The sequence below is a fragment of the Notechis scutatus genome, chromosome 4 (genome assembly GCF_049901735.1).
Source record: "Notechis scutatus isolate UNSWTSFEM ecotype Mainland chromosome 4, rNotScu1.2, whole genome shotgun sequence".
Classification (NCBI taxonomy): domain Eukaryota; kingdom Metazoa; phylum Chordata; class Lepidosauria; order Squamata; family Elapidae; genus Notechis; species Notechis scutatus.
In genome coordinates, this window is record NC_142012.1 from 101503601 (window position 1) to 101529070 (window position 25470).

At 37.1% G+C, this 25470-nt stretch overlaps 1 protein-coding gene across 1 annotated transcript in view; it reads right to left on the reverse strand.

Moving 5' to 3' along the window:
• Nucleotides 1-3595: 3595 nt before the first annotated feature.
• Nucleotides 3596-25470, reverse strand: part of KNDC1 (kinase non-catalytic C-lobe domain containing 1) — a 73849-nt gene continuing 51974 nt past the window's right edge. Inside the window, exons 18-31 of the mRNA XM_087965678.1 lie at nt 24350-24684; nt 22057-22150; nt 21863-21960; nt 19878-20098; nt 18185-18298; nt 15981-16128; nt 15611-15784; nt 14706-14867; nt 11139-11221; nt 10244-10394; nt 7868-7990; nt 7678-7737; nt 5498-5655; nt 3596-5235 (exon numbers count right to left, since the gene is read on the reverse strand). Of these exons, the coding sequence (XP_087821804.1) occupies nt 5007-5235; nt 5498-5655; nt 7678-7737; nt 7868-7990; nt 10244-10394; nt 11139-11221; nt 14706-14867; nt 15611-15784; nt 15981-16128; nt 18185-18298; nt 19878-20098; nt 21863-21960; nt 22057-22150; nt 24350-24684 (2150 nt within the window). The 3' untranslated portion in view covers nt 3596-5006. The remainder of the gene's footprint in view (nt 5236-5497; nt 5656-7677; nt 7738-7867; nt 7991-10243; nt 10395-11138; nt 11222-14705; nt 14868-15610; nt 15785-15980; nt 16129-18184; nt 18299-19877; nt 20099-21862; nt 21961-22056; nt 22151-24349; nt 24685-25470) is intronic.

Here is a 25470-nt window from a genome sequence, read left to right on the forward strand (position 1 = left end):
AGCACGATGCCCCAATTTATTAATATGTAGCATCAGTCTTTGATCTCTAGACTTTAGGGTGCCTATTTCTGCTGTAAATTGTGGCATTGTTTTGAAACATAGCCAGATCTCATTCTTAAAGGTGAGACCTGATGACTAAGTTACAAATAGACCTGCTTTAACACTGGGGTACTATGTATTATATCTAATCCTGTACCATCCCATTGGCCAAGAACCAAGAGAGTTCACTCAATTATTATATATTGACTTGCAGCCAATGTTTTTTATTAATGTGCTGAAATGTACACTTCTTAGATAAGCAAAGGCAATGGGGCTTCAACCAGACTAACCTTGCTTTAAAACAAATGCTAAGAGAACAACTTTTCTAGCATATTTAATTAGAGGAAGAGCTGCTGAGGACTGTATGTCATTCTATAAATTGAGAGTGACAGACATGTGGTACTCCGAAGATTGTTAAGACTGACAGCCCAGCTAGTAATTTTGGACTGGAATACAACACTAAGGATCTTCAGAGGTCCTTAAAGAAGTAAAAGTTCTACATTTAGGCAAGAAAAACAAAATTCACAGGTACAGTACATGTGGTACCTTGCTCAATAGTATTAACTAGGAGAGGGATCTTGGAGTCCTTGAGGGCAATCATTTAAATGTGAGTCAGCAGTGCGCTGCAGCTGCCAAAAAAGCCAACACAGTTCTAGGCTGCATAAACAGAGAGATAGAATCAAGATCGCATGAAGTGTTAATACCACTTTATATTGTCTTGGTAAGGCCACATGTGGAATACTGCATCCAGTTTTGGTCCCTAAGATGTAAAAAAGATGTTGAGACCCTAGAAAGAGTACAGAGAAAAGCAACAAAGATAATTAGGGGACTGGAGGTTAAAACTTATAAAGATCAGTTGCTGGAACTGGGTATGTCTAGTTTGATGAAAAGAAGGACAAGGGGTGATATGATAGCAGGGTTCCAATATCTCAGGGGCTTTCCCCAAAGAAGAGGGCAGGACAAGAAGCAATGGGGGGAAACTAATCAAGGAGAGAAGCAACCTAGAACTAAGGATAAATTTCCTGACAGTTAGAACAATTAATCAGTGGAACAACTTGCCTCTAGAAGTTGTGAATGCTCCAACACAGAAGTTTTTAAGAAGAGATTGGATAACCATTTGTCTGAAATGGTATAGGTTCCTGTCTAAGCAGGGGGTTGGATTGCAAGACCTCCAAGGTCCCTTCCAACTCTGTTATCCTATCCTATCCTATCCTATCCTATCCTATCCTATCCTATCCTATCCTGAGTCTCTACTTCTACTCCTGCTTTAAAATCATTTCTTTAAGACACCTTCAACTTTTGCTTCACTGGATTTGAGCGAATCTTATGTTAATAAACATAAGGAACCGATAGGAATATAATGCCTTTCTCTTTTTGTTTGGTAGATTTATTTTAACAATGGAATACCAGGGTATGTTTTATTGCACAGTTTGATGTATCTTTATGACTTCAAAATAGCAACAAATAAAGACTAATGAAGGTCGCACTTTAAAAGACTAACAGAGATTAAGTTTCCACCAGAAAAAGCTTAAACCTCAATACATTAGTTAACTTTTAAGCACATTACGCACATTCTCCCTCCCTCCCTGCCTCTGTGTAGTATTTGTGTTTGATGAAATTGAGCCTCAGGTTATTTATCCCTGAGGGATATTTTCCAAACCTTCAATCATAGGTTTGTACTGCCACCTTCTGGAACAATAAGGAATTACAAAGAAAAAAAATGCTGTATAAGGCAGGAGTCCCCAAACTTGGCAACTTTAAGACTTGTGGACTTCAACTCCCCTAATTCCTCCTCCAGTCATGTTAGCTCAGGAATTCTGGGAGTTGAAGTCCACAAGTCTTAAAGTTGCCAAGTTTGGGGATTTATGGTCTTGATTGTACGTTTTTCTCATCCCTTTACTCCATGCTTTGCCCTAAATCGCTAGTTTATTTGAAACTTTTTTTTCTGACTTCATTATTTTACAGATGTATTCAGTTCTTCTAAAAAAAATAGAGCATGGAACGTATTTCCCATCCTCCATCTTTCTTCTGAAGTCAGCATAAACTAAATATTATGGATAAACGAAATTTAATAAAGAGAAATACAAATACACATGGAAGGGCACCTATAGAAGTGGTATTTTTTGCTCAGCCTCATTTTACAATGACCCCATAAGCAATACATTCATCTGTCTAGAGCAGAGGCCTCCAATCTTTTGGATACCAGGGACCAGTTCCGTGGAGAGGTTGTTCAAAGGGCCAAAGGTTTCCTGTACTGCCTGTATCCCGCAGACGGGGCTTCACTTGTTTGCTCGGCCCAGTTTCTGGAATGCCACAGACCTATGCTGGTCCATGGACCAGGGGTTGGGGACCCCTGATCTAGAGTAATGTCTAGAAATGGATTGGGATGGTAATTCTTAGTCATAGTAATTTGCAAATAGGCCCAATTCCAGAAAGGTTCTCTGATGCATCTCCTGAAAACTTCAGGTTATTCAACCTGGAAGCTACAATAGTGAACCGAGGCAGAAGGAGGCAAGAGAGAGTAATATATAACTTATGACTCTGGTTAGATGAGAATAATCTCATTTGTCCCTGACATAAAAAACAAACACCTTTTTCCCTTCTTTTGATTTTGTTCATGACTTGGAGACCAATGAAATATTATTGCTAAAGTACCACAGTGAATATTTGATTATATTCGCTCAAGTGCTTGTTTTACATTTCAAAATTATTTTTAAATTATTAAAATAGCTTATCCCCCCTCCAACAAAAAGTTATATAAAGTTTAGCCCTACTAATTTGATAAGCCATATCTGCTTATGCTCTTGAACAGGGCAAGGAAGTCATAGCATGGATTCCAGACTAAATAATTCTGACTCTTTCTGTAGGTTATATACATTTCAGTAGTTTAGTAGTATAAACTCTGAAAATAGTTTCACACGAATTCTCAAACTTTATGGAAAATAATTTGGAGCGGGACAAGAGGTTGCTGTAGGTGTATTAATACAAGGTTCAATTTGTATTAAAACATATTAAAATGTGTTTTTCCCTATGTTCAAATCAACATCAAAGTAAATCAGAAAATTCAATAAGAATAGCAATTAGGCAAGAAGTTTCCTATAGACTCAGTCATTTATTTTCACATCATATTGTAAGATTTTAAAAGCAATACTTGGTTTGAAAATACTGACTGCTTCATATAAAAATATAAGCAAAGTTTCAAAAGTAACTTATATGTCGACTTTTGACAACAGATTTTAGAAAATTTCAAGTCAATTACTGGAAAGTACTTTAGGTCCTCAGCGAAAGAGCATAGCACAGAATGACATAATCATCTGAAAAAAGGTTCTTTTAAAATAATTTTGACACTGTAATTTACAAAGAAATATTTGTTCAAATTTGCTCATGATTAAACAATTTTTACAGACCACAGCTGAAAGACTTTTGAAAAATAATTCCGTATAAAAATTCAAAAGCATAGATTATACTGAATTGAAAATGAAAAATATTTTCAAACAAAATAAAATGTATCACTATGATTAATCTTCAGATTCAATAGGAAAATTACTTCTAGGTGATATAATAAATACTTGCTTAAATGAAGGATTTAAATCCTTTGAAACAAATCAGTGTGCAATAGTAAAATTGTCCTTAACTAATTGTTTAACAGGTGCTCTGTTTTAATAGGAAATTACAGAAAAAATAATGAAAGTTAAGTACATGCATACAAAACATCACTCCATTAAAATACACAGCACACACAGAAATGCACCATGTTTGCAAATTTGTACGAAAATTATTCTTGAAAATGAATCATATGCTGCCTTAGAACCATAAGCTAGAAATAGCAGAGCTGATATAAGAATAGATACTGAACATGATTTTTTTTAAAAAAAATTAATCAGTGCTTATGATTTGGAATTAGGCTCTGCTTTCAGTTTAGCTAATTTGACTCAAGAAACCAAATTCAGGTCTAATGATTTCTATATGTGGAGAATTCAATCTTAGAAGGCCATGACAACCCCCCAAAATTAACAGATGTGGAGGAACATTAGAAGCAAATGGGGCACTAAACATTTTCTTTTCTTATTACCTGTGGAGGCTGATACTAGATGGGTATTCAGGTAACATTAGGTAATTGAGAGCATTTTGTGCTAGAGGGATACATTCCGTTGCAGGGACTTACTAGAAGTGATGGGACCCTAACCCAAACAGAAACTGAGTCAAATACAAATCTCAATCAACATAGTTTTCAAAATGGTGGTTCATCATCATTCATCCTTCTAGCCTTTATCTATCCACTGCAGGACGAAGGCCTCTTCTGCAGGTTTCCAACCAATATGGACTTGAGCTTTCCTTTGCCAGTTGAGCCTGCAATACTTGCTGATGCCGTCACTCCATTTTGTTTTAGGTCTCTTTTGTGGAGGTTTTTTTCAAGTGGAGTCCATTCTTTGACCGCCTTGGTCCACCTGCCATCAGTTCTTCCTGCTAAATGACCAACCGATTTCCATTTCAATTCTTTTACTCTTTTGATGGCATCGTATAGAATAGAATAGAATACTTTATTGGCCAAATGTGATTGGACACACAAGGAATTTGTCTTGGTGTAAATACTCTCAGTATACATAAAGAAAAGGTACATTCGTTAAGAATCAAGAATCACAACGTACAACAATTTCATTTTGTTCTCTAAATGGGGATTATTAACTCTTATTTTTTGCATCCATTTCAAGGAATAAACTCAAATCGTCAATGAGGAAAGCCAGTTTTGCTTAATGACAAACTATTCACTTAGCAACTGTGGCATTTAACCATGGCAAAAATGCCATAAAATGGGGCATGGCTGACTTAACAACTTGCTTTGCTTGGCAATGGAAATTTTGGGCTCAATTGTGGAGGATTACCCGTACAACTATTTAGTAACTGATCCAGGAAGATGTTTCTTTAAATAAAAATTGCTTGAGATACACACATACACACATATAAAGTTACTGAAACATTGCTTTCATCCTGTGTAATGCATCTTGGATTTTTCGAGATTGCTTTTCAGGTTTCTGATGAAAATTGGCATAATTATCAGCTGCTAACACGAAGATGTCTGCATCGTTAAGAAAAGCTATTCGTTGTCTTAAGAAATTTTGTAATTGGCAATCTGGCAGGAACATGTAGGGGTTTTCTTGAAATGCTTGAACTTGGCTTACAACTCTCGCAATATTTCTTAAAAAGAGAAAAGATGAAAGAAACCAGTCAGGCTTTTTAATTTGATAAAAGTAGGACAATGAACACTGTGTTAGGCACTTAATATTCAATTTAAAAAAAAATTATTTAAAACATTCTACAATAAATAATCAAAATGTTCAATTTATCTTTAATTATTTCATCAATACACGGAATATGTTCTGCTAACGTTATTGTTAAGCTTTATTAACCTGCAAGACTACGTTCAATTTTAATAAATTCCATGTCATAAAAATATTACCTAAGTTTGGCCCACTTGTATGTGCCATTGCGCATCGTAAATCCTCCAGTTTCAAGTTGCTGTATGTGCATAGCTAATATGTGAGCCGATGGAATTGTTGGCGATGTTTTAAATCTCTCCCCTTCCATTAAGCTCAAGCTGTCACTCTTTAAAAATACCTGATATAATTAACACAGACATGCAGAGAGACATCTTAGAACAGGACATAACCATTGATGGCAAAGTCTTTGCTATGCGGTAACAAACATTTTTGGTATAATATTTAAATACAAAGGACTTGGATTTGGCAACTAAAAGGTGTACTTTAAAATAATGTAAAATACAGATCGTATAATATATAATGTAAGTAATGTATGATAACGACTTATATCTGGACATGGATTTTTATGCCAGATTTAAGTCCTGGAGAATATGAAGAGCAATTGCAAAATGTTATCAGTCTTGCAAAATATTATCCCTTTAAGGAAACACAAGTGATCAAGATCGCTGGAGGAGCAAATGCTGCCTATCTCATCATATACATATATATCTACACTACTCTTAACAATCATTTTCTTTTTGCTAAAAGCAGAAGACATTGAGAGATTTACTTTTAATAAAAACAAGGCATTGTACTTCTCAAAAATCAGTGTTTAAAATGTTCTCATCCCGCAATGCAGGAGCTAGAGCAAAAAAAAAAAACAATTCAACATTCTTCAGCTTTTACAACCAAATCTGAAATATTACAACTGCGTCTAAAAAAACCTCAAGTGTCATGCCCCTGTCTGAGTCTGAATCCGAGGAGGAAGACGAACAGCTGACAGGAGTGGGAGTGTGGCTCTGTTGGCTGAGGAAACTCAGGAAGGGCAAAGTTCGGCAGGGCAGAGCAGGAGAGAGGTAGAACAAGGGAGAGGGAATTCAGAGGAAGACCCAGGCCCACCCCCTCTTCATCCTAGGGCATGCAGGGAGGAACAGAGAAGGGAGCAACGTGGATTGTGTGGCTTACGGGGGAGGAAAGGGCCCTGATTCCCTTCATTAGCCACACCTGGGAAGAAAGTTTAAGAGACATGCAGGCTGCATACGACAGTTGTGGGGAGCAACCGTGAGTTTATCTTGTATTGACTTTGCTTATCTGTGTTCCTGGCATCTTTCCAACCATGTTGAGTTTTGCTCCTGCCCTGCCAAACTAATTACCTCATTTTGCCTTGATTGGACGTATAGTTACAGTTTTTGTTGACCATGTTTGGACTTGATTCTCTGTAGCCAAAGGCTGTTCCTGCGAGAGTTTTTCTCCAGCCAGAAGGTAACCAGGACATTGGGAGCAAAGTTGGAGCTAATAAAGGGACTCTTATTGATTAACTGTGTTGCCTTTGTGCCACACCCTGGGTCATCACACCAAGGCAGAATGCGAGGGAAATAGAAATGAGAGAATGGATCGTTCAATTTGTGTTTATCCTTCTGTTTATGAGAACAGGTTTTTTTTTCTTAAACAAAACAAAAAAACACAAGTCCCCAAAAGCCTTCCAATTCTTCATTCACTCACGTCAGAAAGGCTACGATTATGACATGTACAAGAAAGATTTTGGAGATTAACTGGCCTGAGGGAGTGATAAACCATTAAGCGGAGCAGATGGGAACAAAGATTTCCAGCAAAGGCAAGCCAGGAATGTCAGCCCTTGATCAGAAAGATCTTGTTTAATTTTCTGCTCAGCCTTAACTGGTTTGACTTTGCTGGTCAGAAGGTCGCAAAAGGAAATCACATGACTCCTGGACACTGCGGCCGTCATAAATGTGAGTCAACTGTCAAGCAGCCAAATGTAAATCTCATGACCTTGGGGATGCTGCAACGGTCCAAAGTGTGAAACATTGTCATTTTTCCTCCCAGTGTTGTTGTAACTCTGAATGGCCATTAAATGAACTGTTATAAGTCAAAAACTACCTGTATTTATTCCATCTAGATATTCTGCATGGAAGGGGAATACAGGTAATCTTCGACTTATAACAATTTCTCAAAACAGAAATTTTGAGCTTAATGGTGGTTGTAAGTTGAGGACTACCTGTATAGCATGACAGGCATCTCATGCAGAAAAAAACACGAAGCAGCCCTGAAGCCGGATTTGCCAGTGGCAAAGCAAAAATTTCTGAGGAACAGTCCAGATTTCCATTCATGATAGAGAGAAAAGAGCTTATTGTTACTGTACCTCTACAGCCTTCAGTTCTTCCAGTATGTCAGAGACTTTAGAAGGCAAGCTTTTCCAAATCTGAGCAGAAATCAAAATAAATGTTAGTCTTCTGAATATTACAAGTAGAATGCATCCTTTGCATGCTCCAAATATTATAAAAAAAGTATACTGCCTGTATAAACGACTAATAACTAGGCATAGTACTCACAGGCAATTGTCTGACAATGAGATTTTCCAGGCCTCTCAGGATTTGCATGGCAGTAGCAAAATTTCTTTGCTTGTAGCAACACTTGGCAGTGAACAGAAATTTTGATACCAAATTCATCTGTACCTGGAGAACAAACAGAAAAAAAACATTTTTAAACAAAATTTATCAGTATTCTCTGCCAATGTGTTGGCATAACCCATGTTTCGAATGCCCAGCACTCAATGTCAAAAAACACATTTCCAGCAAGGACTATTTTTTGCTACATAGTCAGGGAAAACATCATCATTATATGAAGACTACTGGAAATAGCTAAATGCTTTCAATTCCAGCTAGCTAAATGTGATAAAATTCACTACCCATTGGCAACCAAAACAAAATGCTCACTAAAAAGAGAAGATTTGGTGTCAGATTAAATAAATTACTGTAAGTGTTTTGTTTGCTGAAACCATAAAGCACATCGTATATGTTTTTCCCATGAAACTCCTCTTCATTAGATTTATTATGCAACTACAAAAACTCTAGTTTCCAAGTAGTTTCTGGTTACCAAGTAATAATCAAGTGTATTTTTGAGAAGGGGAAAGAGAGAAAGGCTTTATTTTGGTTAAGGATCAGAGTATAGCAAGATAAAATACAATCAAATACAACAAAGCATCCAGGATGATTAAATCTATAAACTCTATAAAACCAAATAAATGATAAAATCTACTGATATATATGAAAACAGAAAACCAAGAACGAGCTTCCTGGTGCATTAAAAGTAACCTATCATTGTGCAATAAAATATATAGCAGGCAAATTATAATACCTAATGATACAATATTTAATAGGTATAAAATGTCAGAATTCATAGAATATATTATTTTTAATACAACTTCATAGAATTTCAAAAACTGATAAAATACAGGAAAATAGAAAAAAAAATAAGAAAAAACAAAAAAGAATTAAAAGTGTAGACAATTATGCAATTGTTCCCTTTTGGTATCTGCAAAGAATGTTGCTATATTCATTCAAAGAAATTACATCAGATAATAGTTAGATAAACTACATTGGGCTTCCTTGGACCATTTGTTGATCATGCCATTAAATGAAGAGCCAGTTTTGGGTAGTGGCTAGAAACCAGTCCACCTTAGGAACTGGGTGGCCTTGTGCCAGTCATTCTCTCTCAACCCTAGAAGGACATCAAGGAAAAACCACTTCTAAAAATGTTGCCAAAAAAACTGCACGGCCTTGTCCAGGAGTCAACGCTAACTTGAAGACACACATCCACACAGATGTGTTAAACAGCACTTACAAATTTCCCCATGCTGGCTGGGGAATTCTGGGAGTTGAAGTCCACACACCTTAAAGTTGCCAAGTTCAACTAACACTGTTCTATAAGGAATCTTCTTATACTTCCCTTCCCAAAAAGCAGTTGGTAAAACATCAAATCGCAGCTCATTTACAATGCTATAGACAAAAAAACCAAATGAGCAAATATCAGCTTTAGAGCCTGAGTGACAAAATCAGATTTGCTTACTAAGGAAAATGACATCAAATAATGTCAAATAACGATTGCTTTGAATTTTTTTTTTTTCAATAGATGGAATAGGAAGACAAGACCTGACAGGACCCATCATATTCCTCCTTTGCTGTTCCTATTCAGTGATGATTAAAGAACCCATCCAAAGCCATATTGTCAAACAATCTGTGGTTAGTAAAGGGGAGCAACAAGAATTTGTGTCTACTTGAATGGGCTAGTAGTTAAACAGACCTTCAGCTATAGAAACAAAGTGCAAGCACCAAGTAGGTCTTTCATATGCTGGACTTCACCAACTAGCAGATGACTTGCAGGAGAAACTGAAAACAGCACAGCTGCAATGAACAGATCAACAGAGTTCCACTTGCCTGCTAGAAAAGGATAGAAAATCTTTGTCCTTGTACTTCTCATAGCATAAAAACAAGCTAAAATGTTTAGTGTCACCTCTATGGGCTGGAAGGGGTTTTAGGATGTTATCACAGAGGTAAAACTTTTTTTAAAAATGTAGTTCAGAGAAAGCAAAATAATTCTCTGACAGCAAAAGAGCTGTGGTGGCACGGTGGTTAGAATGCAGTATTGCAGGCTAATTCTGCTGACTGCCCAGAGTTTGATCTTGACCAGGTCAAGGTTGACTCAGCCTTCCATCCTTCTTCCGAAGTGGATTGTTGAGGGAAATATACTGACTCTGTAAACCACTTAGAAAGAGCTGTAAAGCACTATGAAGCAGTATATAAGTGGTGTTGCTATTATGATGCTCTATTCGGAGAAGAAATATGCATTAATCACATAAGTAAAATCACAATAACAAATCATGTGCCCAGGCACACATACACACCTATTCAGGAAACAGGAATTCATACCTTAGAGCTGCAGCTGGTGACAATCTCAGCAGCAACCCAGGTACTGACGTTATCTGCATATTTTAAAAGCTGCAGGAGGTAATCATCTTGGACACAGTTTTTTGCAAAAAGGTTATAGGTCGGAGTAGATAGCAGTTCAGAGGAAGATGCCCTGTAAAAAAAACCAAACCAATTTATAACACTTACAGCGTAAGTCTAACTATGTAAAAGCTAATATAACTCACTGCAGGGAAAGCAACAAATTGGATTTTATTTATTTCCAAACCCAAGGGATATAAGATCAAAGCTCAAAGACACGAGTAACCTAGATTTTCAGCAAAAAACATTATTTTCAGTGTGTATCATAAATGGCAAGTACAAGGCTAAGCACCTAGTAAATGCCTTGGATAATTTATCAGTTCTGCAGTCTTTGATTTGCCTTCCTTAAGAGTCCAGATGATGCCAGGAATAAAACTAGACTTCTAAAATTGTTCCTATCTCACCCAACTTACGTAGATCTGTACAAGTTTTTATCATGATCCGCAACCTTGCAATGAACTCACAGAAGCACTGAAATATCTTTCTGCAATATGTAACATATGGAACAGTGAGTTTGTTGAAGAGCCCCAAGGCAGCATGGCCCACAGTTTAGGAATAGCTGGATGAGAAAGTTTGGAACATCTGCCTTAGAGATAAACTTGTTCCGATGGTTCACATTAAATGAACTGCCTTCTATTCTGCCATTTTATATCCACCTAAGAAAGAAAAAGCATCAAAGGGTTCCTACCAAGCCAATAGAAGGAGCTACCTAAATAACAGCTTCAGCCTGTAATTAAAGCTAAGCAGCAGCTAAATAGTCTGGCATGTCAGTAGTTTTCCACTTTCATCAGCAGGGTTGGCTAAATAGCAAACTTACTTTGGGAGAGGCATGGTTTTATCTTTGACTCCAAGCAATCTTGAATTTAGAAAATGCACTGGATGACATTTATGGAATATTTCCTAAACAGATGAAAGAAAATGGTTGTGTGTCATATATTCTATTTTGCATGCCTCCATTATTGTGTTTTCTAATCCAAACTCACATAGTCTCTTAGGAAATGACCCAGAAAGACCAATTATACCAATAAAACAAGGAGGTATTTCTTTACATTCCATCCATGTCTCACTCATTAAGAGTCATTCTACAAGACAATCCCAGCAATTTTGGTACCAAAAAAACCCCTAATCCTGAGCCCAATTGAAATATATTCTTACCAATTTCATTCTATAATGTGAGTCACTGATAGAAGTCAGCATCTGGTCAATTTTCTTTCAGCTTTGAAACTACGCAGGTTCAGATCTAATGAATGCTTAGATGGGAGACCATCAGAAACTACCAGAGCTTCCAGTTAGATTGGAAAATAACAAACCAACAAACCCCAAAAAGGAATGGTAAACAATCTCTGTCTGATTGCCAAAGAAAACGTAGTGAATCTGTCCATGTAGCCAAATGTTGATTCTGCTTTCAATCGCTGTTCGTATCTTTCAAGTCCAATATGAGTTCCTTTCAGATATATCACTCATCTTTGAAGGGATCAGGCAACATTGCTTCTCATAAGGTATATTACAATACCTTTTGTAATACCATATGAGATCCAGATAGGACTGAAAAGTTGCTTGCTATACAGTAAGAGATTGTGGTCATTGAATGTATTTATGCATCAAGATTGGTAGGGGAAATTGCAGTGTGTAGCAATGCGGGTGGCCAGAGACATGAAAATGCATTATCTTATACTTTGAAATTCAGGAAATTTACTCTAGCAATATTACTATATATATATTTATTATAGAATATGCTACACCAAACAATTTTTTCCTAAGCAAGCAGAACTTTTTTTCCTAAAGTTCAACAAACCTGAACTTTATATGCCACCCAAAGTCACTTTCCGTGAGAGGGTGGGGATATAAATGTAATGAATAAATAAGTTGATTTGGGAAAGAAATTTGTGCTGAAGATAGCTAAGGCTATAATTTCATTTCATTAGTTTTTTTTTTTAAAAAGCAGAAATATATATATTTTCCTTGACCATCATCTAGTTATGCAATGACATCCCCACAATGGCTCTTATGCTGATGTCCACATGGAGAAATGTCCCCCACCACGCAGGATAATATTAAAATAGCACAAGGGGTTAGGGTAGTCCTAAGATGTGCACTGAGTCTTTGAACAGAAGTTTCTCAAATTAACAGATTTAACAGATAATCAGAGTTGGAAGGGACCTTGTAGGTCATCTAGTCCAACCTTCCACCCAAGCGGGAGACCCTACACCATTTCTGACAAATGGCAGTCCAATCTCTTCTTGAAAGTCTCAAGTGATGGCGCTCCCACAACTTCCGAGGGCAAGCTGTTCCATTGGTTGATTGTTCTCACTGTCAGAAAGTTTCTCCTTGTTTCCAGGTTAAATCTCTCCTTGTTCAGTTTCCATCCATTATTCCTTGTCTGGCCTACAGGCGCTTTAGAGCATAGCTTGACTCCTTCCTCCCTGTGGCAGCCCCTCAAATATTGGAAGACCTCTATCATGTCTCCCCTGGTCCTTCTCTTTATTAGACTAGCCAAGCCCAGTTCCTGCAATTTGATTTTGTCTGACTCCTGGCTGGTGGTCACTGTGATCTCATGCTCCACCATGGTACTTCACAGAAGAAAAAGAAACTTTTTAACGCTATGATAAATATTTAGAATTCATCCTAGTAATCAGGGCTGTGTTACTATAGAGGTTTTCTCTGCAATAACTAAGAAATGTCCCCCCTTTTTTACTATCATATACTAAGATTGTCTTCTGCTGTATTTTTATTCCAATTCTATAGTGTAAAGAGCCAGAAAAGGAAGAAGAGAAAGCAATGACAGAGCTAAGTTTTGTAGACATTGTCTGATGGGACAAATCCACACTGTACCTCTCACAACAAATTTTATTCAGAACAGATCAATATCTAGATCTGAGGACACATTGGCAATATAAAGGCAGGCAGACTTCAACTCCCAGAATTCCCCCGCCAGCCATGTTGGCTGGGGAATTCGGGGAGTTGAACTCTACCTGTGTTAAAGTTGCCAAGATTGAGAGACGCAATTCTAGATCTTTGAGTTTCACATTGCTTGCTGTGATGGAGAGATTTTTACATCTCTTTCCTGATACAAAACTCCTCATTGAGAGGCAAAGCACAACAGCATGGGCAAGCAGAATAGTGCCCACTGGCATCAACATGATCTGAAACATTTATCTTGGTGTTTACCAGATTCTGTGATGACCCAGAGTGTCCCACAAATGTAACAAAAACCAAAACGTAAATAAATGTTCTTTAATGCCTTCAACTTGGCTTCACTGTTCAATTGTTCACAGTTGGAGATTAAACTCTTTCCAAAATAACATTCCAAATGAAAGAAATACGGTCCAACTCAAAGAACAGATAACAAAGCAATAAAAAAACCAAAAACAAACTGCACTGAAGAAAGTTCCATGACAGACCAGGATAATTATTTATAAACTTCAAGAAGATAACCAGGTATAGTCCGTTGGAAGAACACCAACCAAGATAAACCTCATCCAGGAATAAAACACTCTTTATTTCCAGAGTTTGCTAGCACGCAGGTCCAAACTCTTATGCAGTTCTCACACCTGCATCCCATGAAGAGGATCAAGGCCCTCTCCTCCCAAGTAGACCATGTCTTTCCCTTATCCTCTCCTCCCTGCGTGCCCTAGGATGGATAGGGGATGGGCCTGTGTCCTCCTCTGCCTGCTCAGCTGGCCTCTGCCCTTCCCCAGCCTCCTCCACCACCTCTGGAGCCACCCTTCCACTCCCTGTTGGCTGTTCCTCCTCTCCCTCAGAGTCTGTCTCCACCAGGGGCATGACAGGTTCCCTGCTGTGATTTAAAAAGAATAGTTCAAAAAAGTGAATTAAATAGGAAGTTGACATTTTGCAAAGAGAAAGTATCAGCATTTAGCATCTTTTTAGAGCAATTTCTCTGGGTCCCACAAAGGGATACTTTAGCTAAATACTTCTTCATACCAACATTATTTTGGGGTCACTTTTAAATTTTACCCAAGATACTTTACACTTTTTACTAACTGAAAGCTAGAAATTCAAAGTAAACAACTTCTAAACAACTTCTTTCAATTGGAATGAAAACTGGTATGACTTGTTGTTAACAATGCTCTCGCTTGCCTACAAATTTCATTCCATTCTGGAGAAAAAATAATAATAGAATTTAGAATAATTTATATTAGATGAAACAGTTTTTCCGTTAGGGTTCAATGAGTCAGCTCAGACAACCTCTGAGGCAAACCAGCACAGATTAAGCTATTGACACAGCTCCACTTTAGTATTTCAAAATGGATTCAGTGCTTTCTCCTCATTCTGAATATATTGTTATATATAACTGGAGTGTTACAGCATAGCAATATTTAAAGAATAAAGTGCTAAAACTATGGTGACAGAAAATCCATTTTACCTGTTCTAATAATGTCAGCTGAGAACAAAGTTGTTGCGCAGTGTATTCATTTAAGAAATATGGAGCCTCAGCTATTCTGATGCAGAAGCCAGATGATTCTTCTGTTGTGGATCTATGACACAAGTGGGGTTCAGTGCCTTTTGAAAATCTCCAGCTAAGATGCTATTTGAGAAGGACAAGAGCCATTAGCTACATCTCTCACAAGCAAAATTGAAACCAGTCTCATTTAAGATATATAATTTAAATATATATTATTATATAAGATATATAAGATAAAATTTACAGGTAAGATTATAAGATTTTTCTCACATAATAATTCCTCATAATTTTCTTAACTTCAATACTAATTTATCCCAACAGCAGATTCTACAAATATGACCAAACAGGAACCCTTCTATAAATGTATTCTTTCTACATTTATTTTATTTATTTATTTCTATCCCACCTTTATTATTTTTACAAATAATTTCTTCCTCCTGTTTTCCCCACAATAACAACCCTGTGTGGTGGGTTAGGCTGAGAGAAAGTGACTGGCCCAAAGTCACCCAGCCGGCATTCATGGCGACAACAGGACTTGAACTCACTGTCTCCTGCTTTCTAGCCTGGTCCCTTAACCACTAGATTTATGAAAATAAATCATACATCTCAGATATTTCATGCAATTAACCGCTGTTTGGTTTTGTCTAAGAAGGGAGATTAGAAGATGTAACCCGTAGAGGGCTGGCTTTCATAGCATCTGATAAAAGTTCTATTCATACTCAAAATCAAGATTCACACTTTAGACATAAACCTTCTATGATAACTTAGCTTCAAACAACAGTCCTAAATAAGGTAACAAAGCATAGTGAGAAAGAATACATTTGAATGTTATCATATAATAATATAAAGAAAATTAGGGAAACTACCTTTTGTAAAACATTTCCCGAGTCCCTTTTGCATGAAAAACGTAATGATTGAGTTTCATGGATCTGCATCCCTTCTTCCATCTTGCAAAACTGAGAAGCTTTTCTCTCTTTTTTGCTAGCAATGTTATTAAGCAATGACAGCAACTGTCTGCCACAACCATTGAGTGGAACCATCTGCAAAAAGTCAGTGATTATATTCTTCCGCTTCAAACTGTGTCTTCATTTATCTGAAATAAATTTTATTTCCATTCCCCCACATTCTCAACCAATTATATTTAGAATAATCTACTTGAATATTATATGCTGTAACTTAGAGGTGATATAGAAGACATTTATTTACATCAAGCTTTCTATCAAAGCAGTGAATTACCTGGAAAATGATAAAGTCTTTTAGTATTCGCATGAAATTAGGGTTTATGCTAAAGTCTACGGTGTAACAATCTTCAATCCAAGCTTGAATAATGGAAAAACTACGGTGGTACATTTTGCTGAACAATGAACAAGATTCTGGGCTGGAACTAAGAAAATTAAAAAAAAAAAATTTGAACAGGTATTTTTCATCTGGCATAAGCATTCAAAAAGATTATCTGTTTTAGCTTATTACATCACATATAATAAAAATATAATTTTTAAATTCAAGAACAAAAACTGTTGAAATCAAATTATTTCAACCATTAAAGAGAGCTAGATTCTACTAGTTTGTGTTAGTGGTTGTGATATAAAAGAACAGAATGACAGAATTAGAAGGGACCTTGGAGGTCTTCTAGTCCAACCCCCTGCTCAGCCCTATACCTTTTCAGACAAATGATTGTCCAATCTCTTCTTAAAAACTTCCAGTGTTGGAGCATTTACAACTTCTGGAGGCAAGCTGTTCCACTGATTAATTGTTCTGTCAGGAAATTTCTCTTTAGTTCTGAGTTGCTTCTCTCCTTGATTAGTTTCCACCCATTGCTCCTTGGTCTGCCCTCAGGTGCTTTGGAGAATAGCTTGACTCCCTCTTCTTTTTGGCAGCCCCTGAGATATTGGAACACTGCTATCATGTCACCCCTAGTCCTTCTTTTCATTAAACATACCCAATTCCAGCAATTGTTTTTTTTTATGTTTTAGCCTCCAGTCCCCTAATCATCTTTGTTGCTCTTCCCTGCACTCTTTCTAGAGTCTCAACATCTTTTTCACATTGTGACACAACCAAAACTGGATGCAGTATTCTAAGTGTGGTCTTACCAAGGCATTATGAAGTGGTATTAACACTTCATGTGATCTTGAATTTATCACTCTACTGATGCAGCCTAGGACTGTGTTGGGTTTTTTGACAGTTATGGCACACTGCTGGCTCATATTTAAATGATTGTCTACTTACTAGCACTTCAAGATCCCTCTCGCAGTTACTACTGTTGAGCCAGGTACCTGTGCATTTTGTTTTTCTTGTCTAAATGTAGAACCTTACTTTTTTCACCATTGAACTCCTTTTTGCTAGATATGGCCCAATGTTCAAGTCTATCAAGATCTTTCTGTATCTTAAGCCTATCTTCAAGTATTGGCTATTCCTGCCAGCTTGGTGTCATCTGCAAATTTGATTTCTCCATCTATCCTCTCGTCTAAATCATTGATGATATCACTGGAGGAGTTGCTTTTGCCAGTGAGAGTTTTCATTGGGTTGTCATTTTCACTGCTTTTATTACTTGAAATAGGGAAAGTGATTCTATTTTGCTTGTTTCATTCTGGCTCCATGTGTAGGAGATGACCAGGCGGAGCCCAAGGGAGGGGTCAAACACATCATCAGTTACGAATCCCTGCGCACCCACAGGAGATCTGAGTTCAGCACAATTTGAATTCCTTGAATTCCTGCTAATTTTCCTTGACCATTAGTTCAGATTTTTGTAGAGAGTTTAAGCTTACAATAAATCTTCATACTCATTTGAATTGCCTGAATCTCCTGATTTCCCCGGCACTTGATACCATGGCCACATATAGGCTATTTCTAGTGATGCTGGCCATCAAGTGGACTAGGGGCCAGGACCGCCGTTCCTTAGCAGTGTTAATCAAGGACAGAACTTATTCCTTACCGATCACTTCCTACTTCCCTCTGTTAATTTCTTCTTGTGACCTCTCAACTGGGTTTATGCTCATTTGAAGAGTGCTGAACTTATGTTTAAAACAGGTAGGGCACTATTCCAGAAGATTGTTAAACCCACATAATAACTCAATTAATAGGACACAGGTAGCTAAACCCATCAATAGTCACTCAATCCTACCCATGTTAGACAGACATTTGGTGTAAGAGGAAATAAAGGTAAGAAAATCTGCCAATCGACCTTCCTTACTTTGTTCTTTATAGAAATTCTAAGGACAGCCCATTGCTAATTGTTATTATGACAAAAAAAAGAGTTTGGTAATCCAGATAGAAAGTCTAAAGGTAGCGAAAACTTCAACTAGCACAAGAACTAATTTATTTGGTTATGCCCTTTGCAAATTAAGCAATACTTCATAATTATGAAAAATCACATAATGAAGGCTACTCAAATACTAATGAACTCAAAATATACCTGATTTCAGTGGGATTTCATTTCCTACCTGGGCAAGGTAATTCTGATTCTATCTAGAAGAAATTGTAAAAGTTCCTCTTGTGAGCAGAAATAGCGAAAAGTGAAAAGAAACTGTTGAACATAGCCTTTTAAAAACGCATTTCTGAAAAATACAAAGGAAAACAATAATGCAAGTTAAAATATGCTTTACTGCACTCAAGAATAACAAAAAAAAAAAAATAGGAAGCAAAAGGAAATGCTTTTAAGGGGCAATCTACAAATGTTAAAAATCAATTCTGTTTCTAAAAACTGCAGAATTAAGCATTCACCTAAGAAACGGACAAAGCTACTACAGTTTCTGTTGGTCTGGATGATTAAAAACCTAGTAAGAAAGAGCTTACTACATTTTAAAGTTAAGAAGTAACAATTTCTCTTGCTTTCCTTAGCTGCTACATGACAGGGCCTGTTTTGCTAGATTGTAGACTAGGGGTGTCAAAATGGTGGCCTGCAGGCCAGATGTGTCATGCGCAGGCCACGCCCACCCCACCTCCACAAAGGCAAAAAACCATCATGATACATCACATTACGCAATCGAATTTGCCACCCATACTCTAGACCAAAGAACATGTGAAAAACAAATCAGCAGGCTTCTTCTCCCCTGCCTCCCATGCTAGACTTTTTAAAGGTTTGCAAAAAATGATGAGAATTCTAGCCTAGCAATCATTCTTTTCTTCTCTCGTTTTTGCAAACAATCCAGTGGGATGGTTACTGAAATATGTTCAACACTCATTCCTCTTTTCTAGTCTAAATTCTTGCACAATTTAACTATTTACAGGTAGTCTTTGACTTATAACCACAATTGGGACCAAAATTTCAGTTGCTAAGTGAGGCAATTGTTAAATGAGTCATGCCCAATGTTACCTTTTTCCCCCCATGGCTGTTAACCAAATCACTGCAGTTGTTAAGTGATCACGCAGTCATTAAACCAATCCAGCTTCCCCTCATTAATTTTGCTTTGATCACATGACAATGGGGGGATGATGAAATGGTTGTAAGTGCAAGGACTTGTTGTAAGTTATTTTTTTCAGTACCGTTGTAACTTTGGCCTGATGCTAAATGAGTAGTTGTAAGTCAAGGACTACCCATATGCTGAGGAATACAGTAATGCTTTTATTTACATAGCAATTAATCTGGGATAAGACAATATAAAGATCTTGAAAAAAAATTATCCCAACTCCAGAATGAATGAAAATCATTTCCCTCCATTACTGAAAAATGAAGGAAAAAAGGTCTCATAACCTAAACTCCTTTCATTGTTCATAAATTTTCTCCATTTACCGTCCCAACAAGGAAGGAACCATGGTGGCGCAGTGGTTAGAATGCAGTATTGCAGGCTACCTCTGCTGACTGTCAGGAGTTTGATCCTTACTAGCTCACGGTTGACTCAGCCTTCCATCTTCCGAGGTGAGTAAAATGAGGACCCAGATTGTTGGGGGCAATATGCTGACTCTGTAAACCACTTAGAGAGGGCTGTGAAGCACTGTGATATAAGTAAGTGCTATTGCTATATTTCCATAGATAGGAAAACTGGAAAAGTCCTATAATGAAGCAACACTAAGCTAGATGGACCAATATCACATTTTCTGATTTTTCTGGGGAAAACATGAAATGGCCTTAAGATTAGAATTGATCTCAGTTTTATTGTGCTATCATCTCTGGTGGAATTGTATAAGAGGCTGTACCTGGAATACAGACATGCCATTAATCCAAGTGGAGTTCCAGCTTGAAGATTTCTTAGGCAATTTTGATTGTCACTATACTGGGCTTCACTTGGAGTTTTGTTTATGTGATAAAAGAGGAGCATGCCATCTAAGGCACTGATGTCCAGCGTTTCATTTCTTCCCATATTAACCACTGTAAGGAAGTTGCATGGTTCGACACCCCATTTTTCTGCACACATAATCTGCAGCAAAAGAAAACAAGAAAGAAACAAACAGAAAAGATACAGAGGAAAAAAATTCTTCCAAAAGACGCGGGGTAGGTGTTGGAATACAGCGTTGATGTATTTTATGCAACAACTACAACAGTATATTCTTCAATCGGTAGATGGCAGTGTTTATATGTCTGTAGTTGCATCTATAGTATACTCTATGTCTTTTCTTTGCATAAGGGTTTTCCTGTTTCCTTCTGCCCTTAAGCAGAAAAGCACATATGGAGTGTGTACTGTTTGTTGTGAGGGGGCAAAAAAGAGAATGATTGGCACAAAGCTACTCAACTGGCTTTGTGGCTCTAGAACTCACAGGTTTCCCAGTTTCTGGACCGATGCCTTAACCACTACACTGAACTGTCTCTCAGGTAAGATTTTATGCACACAAGTTGTATGCTCAGGGCTATGCTGCACCTGCAGAGTTTCAACGAAGGTCTGGAGCAGTCCTTATTAAGGTAGGAAATCACGGCAGAAACATTTTTGATTTCTTAATGTTGCTAAAGTTGCACTCTCACCATCCATAACTATTGATTGATTAGGAAGATAAGAATCTGCACCTCCTCATAACCAAAGATTCTCTACTGCTGTGACAGATAAACCCAGGAAGGCCATCAATGCTTCAAAGATGCTTTGTGAAGCTATGCATCTCCCATTCTAAAAAGTGAAGTGGAGCTCCTATGTTGCTTTGTTTTGCACTGTTCCTTCGACCTTTGTTAAGGTATCCAATAACTGTTTTGTGAAGTAACAGAGATCCCAGCAGTAATATAAATGAACTTGGCAAGGCTGATTTTATGTCCTCCCCAGTATATGCATGGGCACATCACCCTGAACTATATTTTAGCACTCTGTTCCTGACAATAGCCATCCAAAGTCAATTTTTGTGTGTCCAAAAACCAGAAATCAAAGCGGTGTCCAAAAGATAAATGTTTTTAAAATGAATAGGGATATCCAGCAGAAAACAAATTAGTCATTCATTACCTTAATCAGATTGTTAAAGGTGTTTTATTTATTTTGCCCTGTACTCCAAATTTGAAAAAAAAAAAAATACTGAATGAATACTGTGGCACACAAAACAATGGATGGCACCAGGAAATACAAACAGTGTTCCACAGATGTCACAAAAACAAAACCTGTACTTCATAATGACTTTCATTTTAGCCTCAGTGGCGCAGTGGTTAGAGTACTGTACTGCAGGCCGCTTCTGCTACCGGCTGTCTATAATTTGGCAGTTCAAATCCCACCAGGCTCAAGGTTGACTCAACCTTCCATCCTTCCAAGGTGGAAAAAATGAGGACATAAATTGGGGGTAATATGCTGATTCTGTAAAACCGCTTAGAGGGCTGTAAAGCACTGTAAAGCAGTATATAAGTCTAAGTGCTATTGCTATTAGTATTTGGTCTGTTTGAATGTCTCTCTTCTAAAGAGAGAGAAATAGTGTAGATCAGGGGTGTCAAACTTACGGTGTCACATTGTCGTCATGTGATGTAGTGTGACTTTTCCCCTTCGCTAAACTGGGAGTGGGCGTGGCCAGCGTGTGGCGCATTCGGCCCGTGGGCTGCAAGTTTGACACCCCTGGTGTAGATAATGAAGACTCCAACTTTGCAGCTTTAGCTAATTAGAGCAATTATTTTGGACAACTGTAGTTGTCACCTTACTAGTGTATCAGTGCATGGGTCCTTGGGCATTCCCTGATACAGAAATAGATATCCACACCCAATTTTTGAAAACTCACATAGTTACCTGGAGATACTTCTTCACAAGCTCAAGAAACTGTATCTTTGATTTCATTTCTTCTATCTGCCTCTCCAGCTTTGGCAACAAAGCTTTTATTTCTCCACCTCAAGATTTGAAAAGTGCAATCAGGACCAGGTTGCATCAGCACAGATGAACAATTGCTACAAGACAGTTGTCAAAATTTCATTTCCCACATATACCTTTGCTGCTTCTCTCTTTACACAACAGCCTCTGGTAGAAGGTTATGCTCTTTCTGTAATTTTTCGTCTCAATCATTATCAGCTGGTCAAGTTCCTGGTGGAAGAAGCAGAACAAAATGGAAGTGATGCCATTTCCCTGCGGACTTCTGATAAGGGAAGCTGAGTAGCATAAAAACCAATCTAGGAGCACGCTCATCAGGACATGTAATAGTGCTTCTTGCTGGCACAGTGGTTAGAATACAAGCAAACTCTGCCCACAACCTAGAGTTCGATCCTGACAGGGCTCAAAGTTGACTGAGCCTTCCATCCTTCCGAGGTCGGTAAAATGAGAAGCCAGATTGTTGGGGGCAATATGCTGACCCTGTAAACCACTTAGAAAGGGCTGTAAAGCACTATGAAGCGGTATATAAGTCTAAGTGCAATTTCTATTGCTGTGCTTCATATTTGATCTTCCCAGTTCCTAGCCAATCTCTAAACTAAACTTGGACATCATTTATGATTTGTTCCAAGTGAAGATATGATACTCTATATTCTGTTTCAGCAACCTAAGGCGTCCAACCTATTGGTTTGCCTGGGCTGCTCCGAGTGAAGAGGAATTGTCTTGGGTCACATAAAAATATGTAATATAATTAATATATATAAAGCACGTACTAATGTTAAAAGGTTATGATCTTATGGTGTCATATTGCTAGCTGTCCAGGACTGTGTGTGGCCTGTGAGCTGTGGATTGGACATGCCTGTTTTAGATCATATCCAGCGCAAGGGAAGATAGAAGGTATAACAAGCCATAATGTAAACAGTTTCATATAATCTCTCCAACATCTGACCTTTCTGTCCAAAGTAACATATAGTTAAACCGGTAAGTCCGATTTATTTTAGCCCATATCTTCATTTTATGTTAAATATTTAACAAATACATGAGTAAATGAAATGTTAATATGTTAATATTTGTTCACCAAGATTATTTAACATTTCAGTTACTCATCCACCTTCAGAATACTGAGAAACTCAAATCTTTTGACTGCCATGACAGAAAAACTAGCAAATAAATAAATCAGGTGCTAGTCACATGGCTCAACAGATGTTTGTGTTATTAAAATCATTTATATCTCAGTTTTCTAGCATTTATACAAATTGATTGTTCACATAAAAACACATTTTGCTTCTTGTTTTCCCGAGTCCCTTTTGCCTAAAATGCAATGTTAGTTATTATCCTTTTTCTCCTCTTTGAAAACTAAAAGCTTAATAAAAATTCAGAGAGTTCCTTAAGAATGAATTTATATTCTATATAAATATTAACTAGCTCTACTGAAGTTCCTAAAATCATTCTTGCCTAGGGCTTTGTAAATATTTGATTGGGAGAGCCAATTCAATCAGTTCAAGTGAACCTCCAAATAAAATGTTTTCTAAATTGAAAATAAATTCAGAATGCCTCTCAGTGGATTAGAAATGTTTGGATACTCCTGTGCATGAACAGAAAATGTTTTATCCTTTACAGAAATATGAATAAAATCTACCTGATTTGACAATTTAATTGGAATTTCTGAACTAAATCAGTTCAAAATTCCAAATCAATTCCAGATGACAAATCAATCTGATGATTTGAATCTGATTTTACTTGATTTACACAGCCCTAATAAAAATGCATTTACCCCACTGCAAGAAAGATTTGAATGTGAAAACAACATGAATATACATAAGGAAATACTTCCATTCCCTTTTAAATATTTATCTGAGATGGCAAAATGCATAGTTTCTTTTGGGATCACTAATTTATTGCAATAGACAATTATAGTTTCCCTTTCAGTAATTTTGAAATTATTGGGAGGAGGAGAAGGAAGCTTAACTGCATATTGAAAAATATTTAGTAAAAGTAATAATAGGAATCCAATGATCCAAAGCCAAACAGTTTCTTTTTCTGTTAGGAAAAAACCTTAAGTACAGTTCAACACATATTTTTAATCTGTTGAAATAAAGGCCATCTCTTGCCTACCTAACAAACTTCTTCCTAAAGGTAGAGATTTTTGAGGGTTACAATGGCAATTTCTCTGATAAGAACACCAGATGGTAAATGAATTGGTTTTATCCGTATACTACTAGGCTGTCTTTCCCATGACCTTTAACTGGGCAAAACAGTGCATTCAATTTCTGAATTGAGGTACCTCAAATGGGCAAACTTACAGAATGCATCGAAAATCCATAACCATGACTCCCTCTAATATATTGCTCTATATTACATTCTACCCTAAGCGAACACATATTTTTTCAGTTTTGAAAAAGCAGGATGACTTACCATTTTTTTAGCATCAATATTTTGAGTTCCGTGGGCTTTTTGTTTTCCAAGTTTTCTAAAATAATTGTGTACATCTAGACTGAACCATTCTGAACCATAGAATGCACTGCTCCAACCAGGACAAAATTCGGGCAATTCAGAAGAAGACAAATAGCTGGAGCACATATTTTCTTCAATCCTTTCTTGAATTTCTTCTTGCTTTTGTTCGGTTTCTGTAACACTTGGCCCACTGCAACATTTTTCAGTCTGCAAACATTCTCCCTCCATCTGTATTCCAACTAGGAGAGTTTGTGATTCAACTTCCTTTTCATTGGAATCCATACCAGCGACATCATCTACATTTGTATGGAAAATTAAAAAGCAACGAAAGTAAATTGTAATGCCTTACATTAGTTGTATTACTCTTGTGGTTGTTTGTTTTCAAGCCAATTGTGCTAAGAAGATTTATGAATAATATTTGCTATGTTTAACAGCATTAGCAAATGAACATTTTGTGTAGGCCAATTCCATATTTAATTTCCGCTTTCTTCCTATGACCACAAATATGAGTATTATAGCTTTTCTTCTATCTGCTTGTGTTGTATGAAGACAGACTCCACTTGGTCAAAACTTGGTCTTCTTCCTTCCTGTGTACCCATTTATTCTTCATTCATGAACTTTGTTTGTAATTTAATCTTCAACACACTGTTTTTGTACAGACTTTCATTTTTATATTTAAGCTGCATTCATTCTTGATCCCATCTTTGTTTTAGCACTCATACTTAAATACCAAGGTCCAGCAATATCCTTATTTTAAACAAAGGCTCCAGATAGTTCTCAGGGATATTTAAAAATAAACATACTGACAAATGCTCCTAAGATTTTACTGGAAATATGTCTATTTGTCCAGAAAAATAGTATAAACAGAAGATCAAGAATATTAAAGAAACACCTTGATAGGCTTGTGAGAACAACGTTATTGGTTTACCCTGACTGCCTTCTCTGCCATTAAGAAAATTGGGGACGGTGTATTCCTCAGCCTTCAAGTCACATAGTAAGTGGTTTTCCCCATATTCCAGATACTCAAACTTTTGGCAACAGGGGTATCTTCAAAAAAACCTCCGACTGTTAATCTGAGTAGC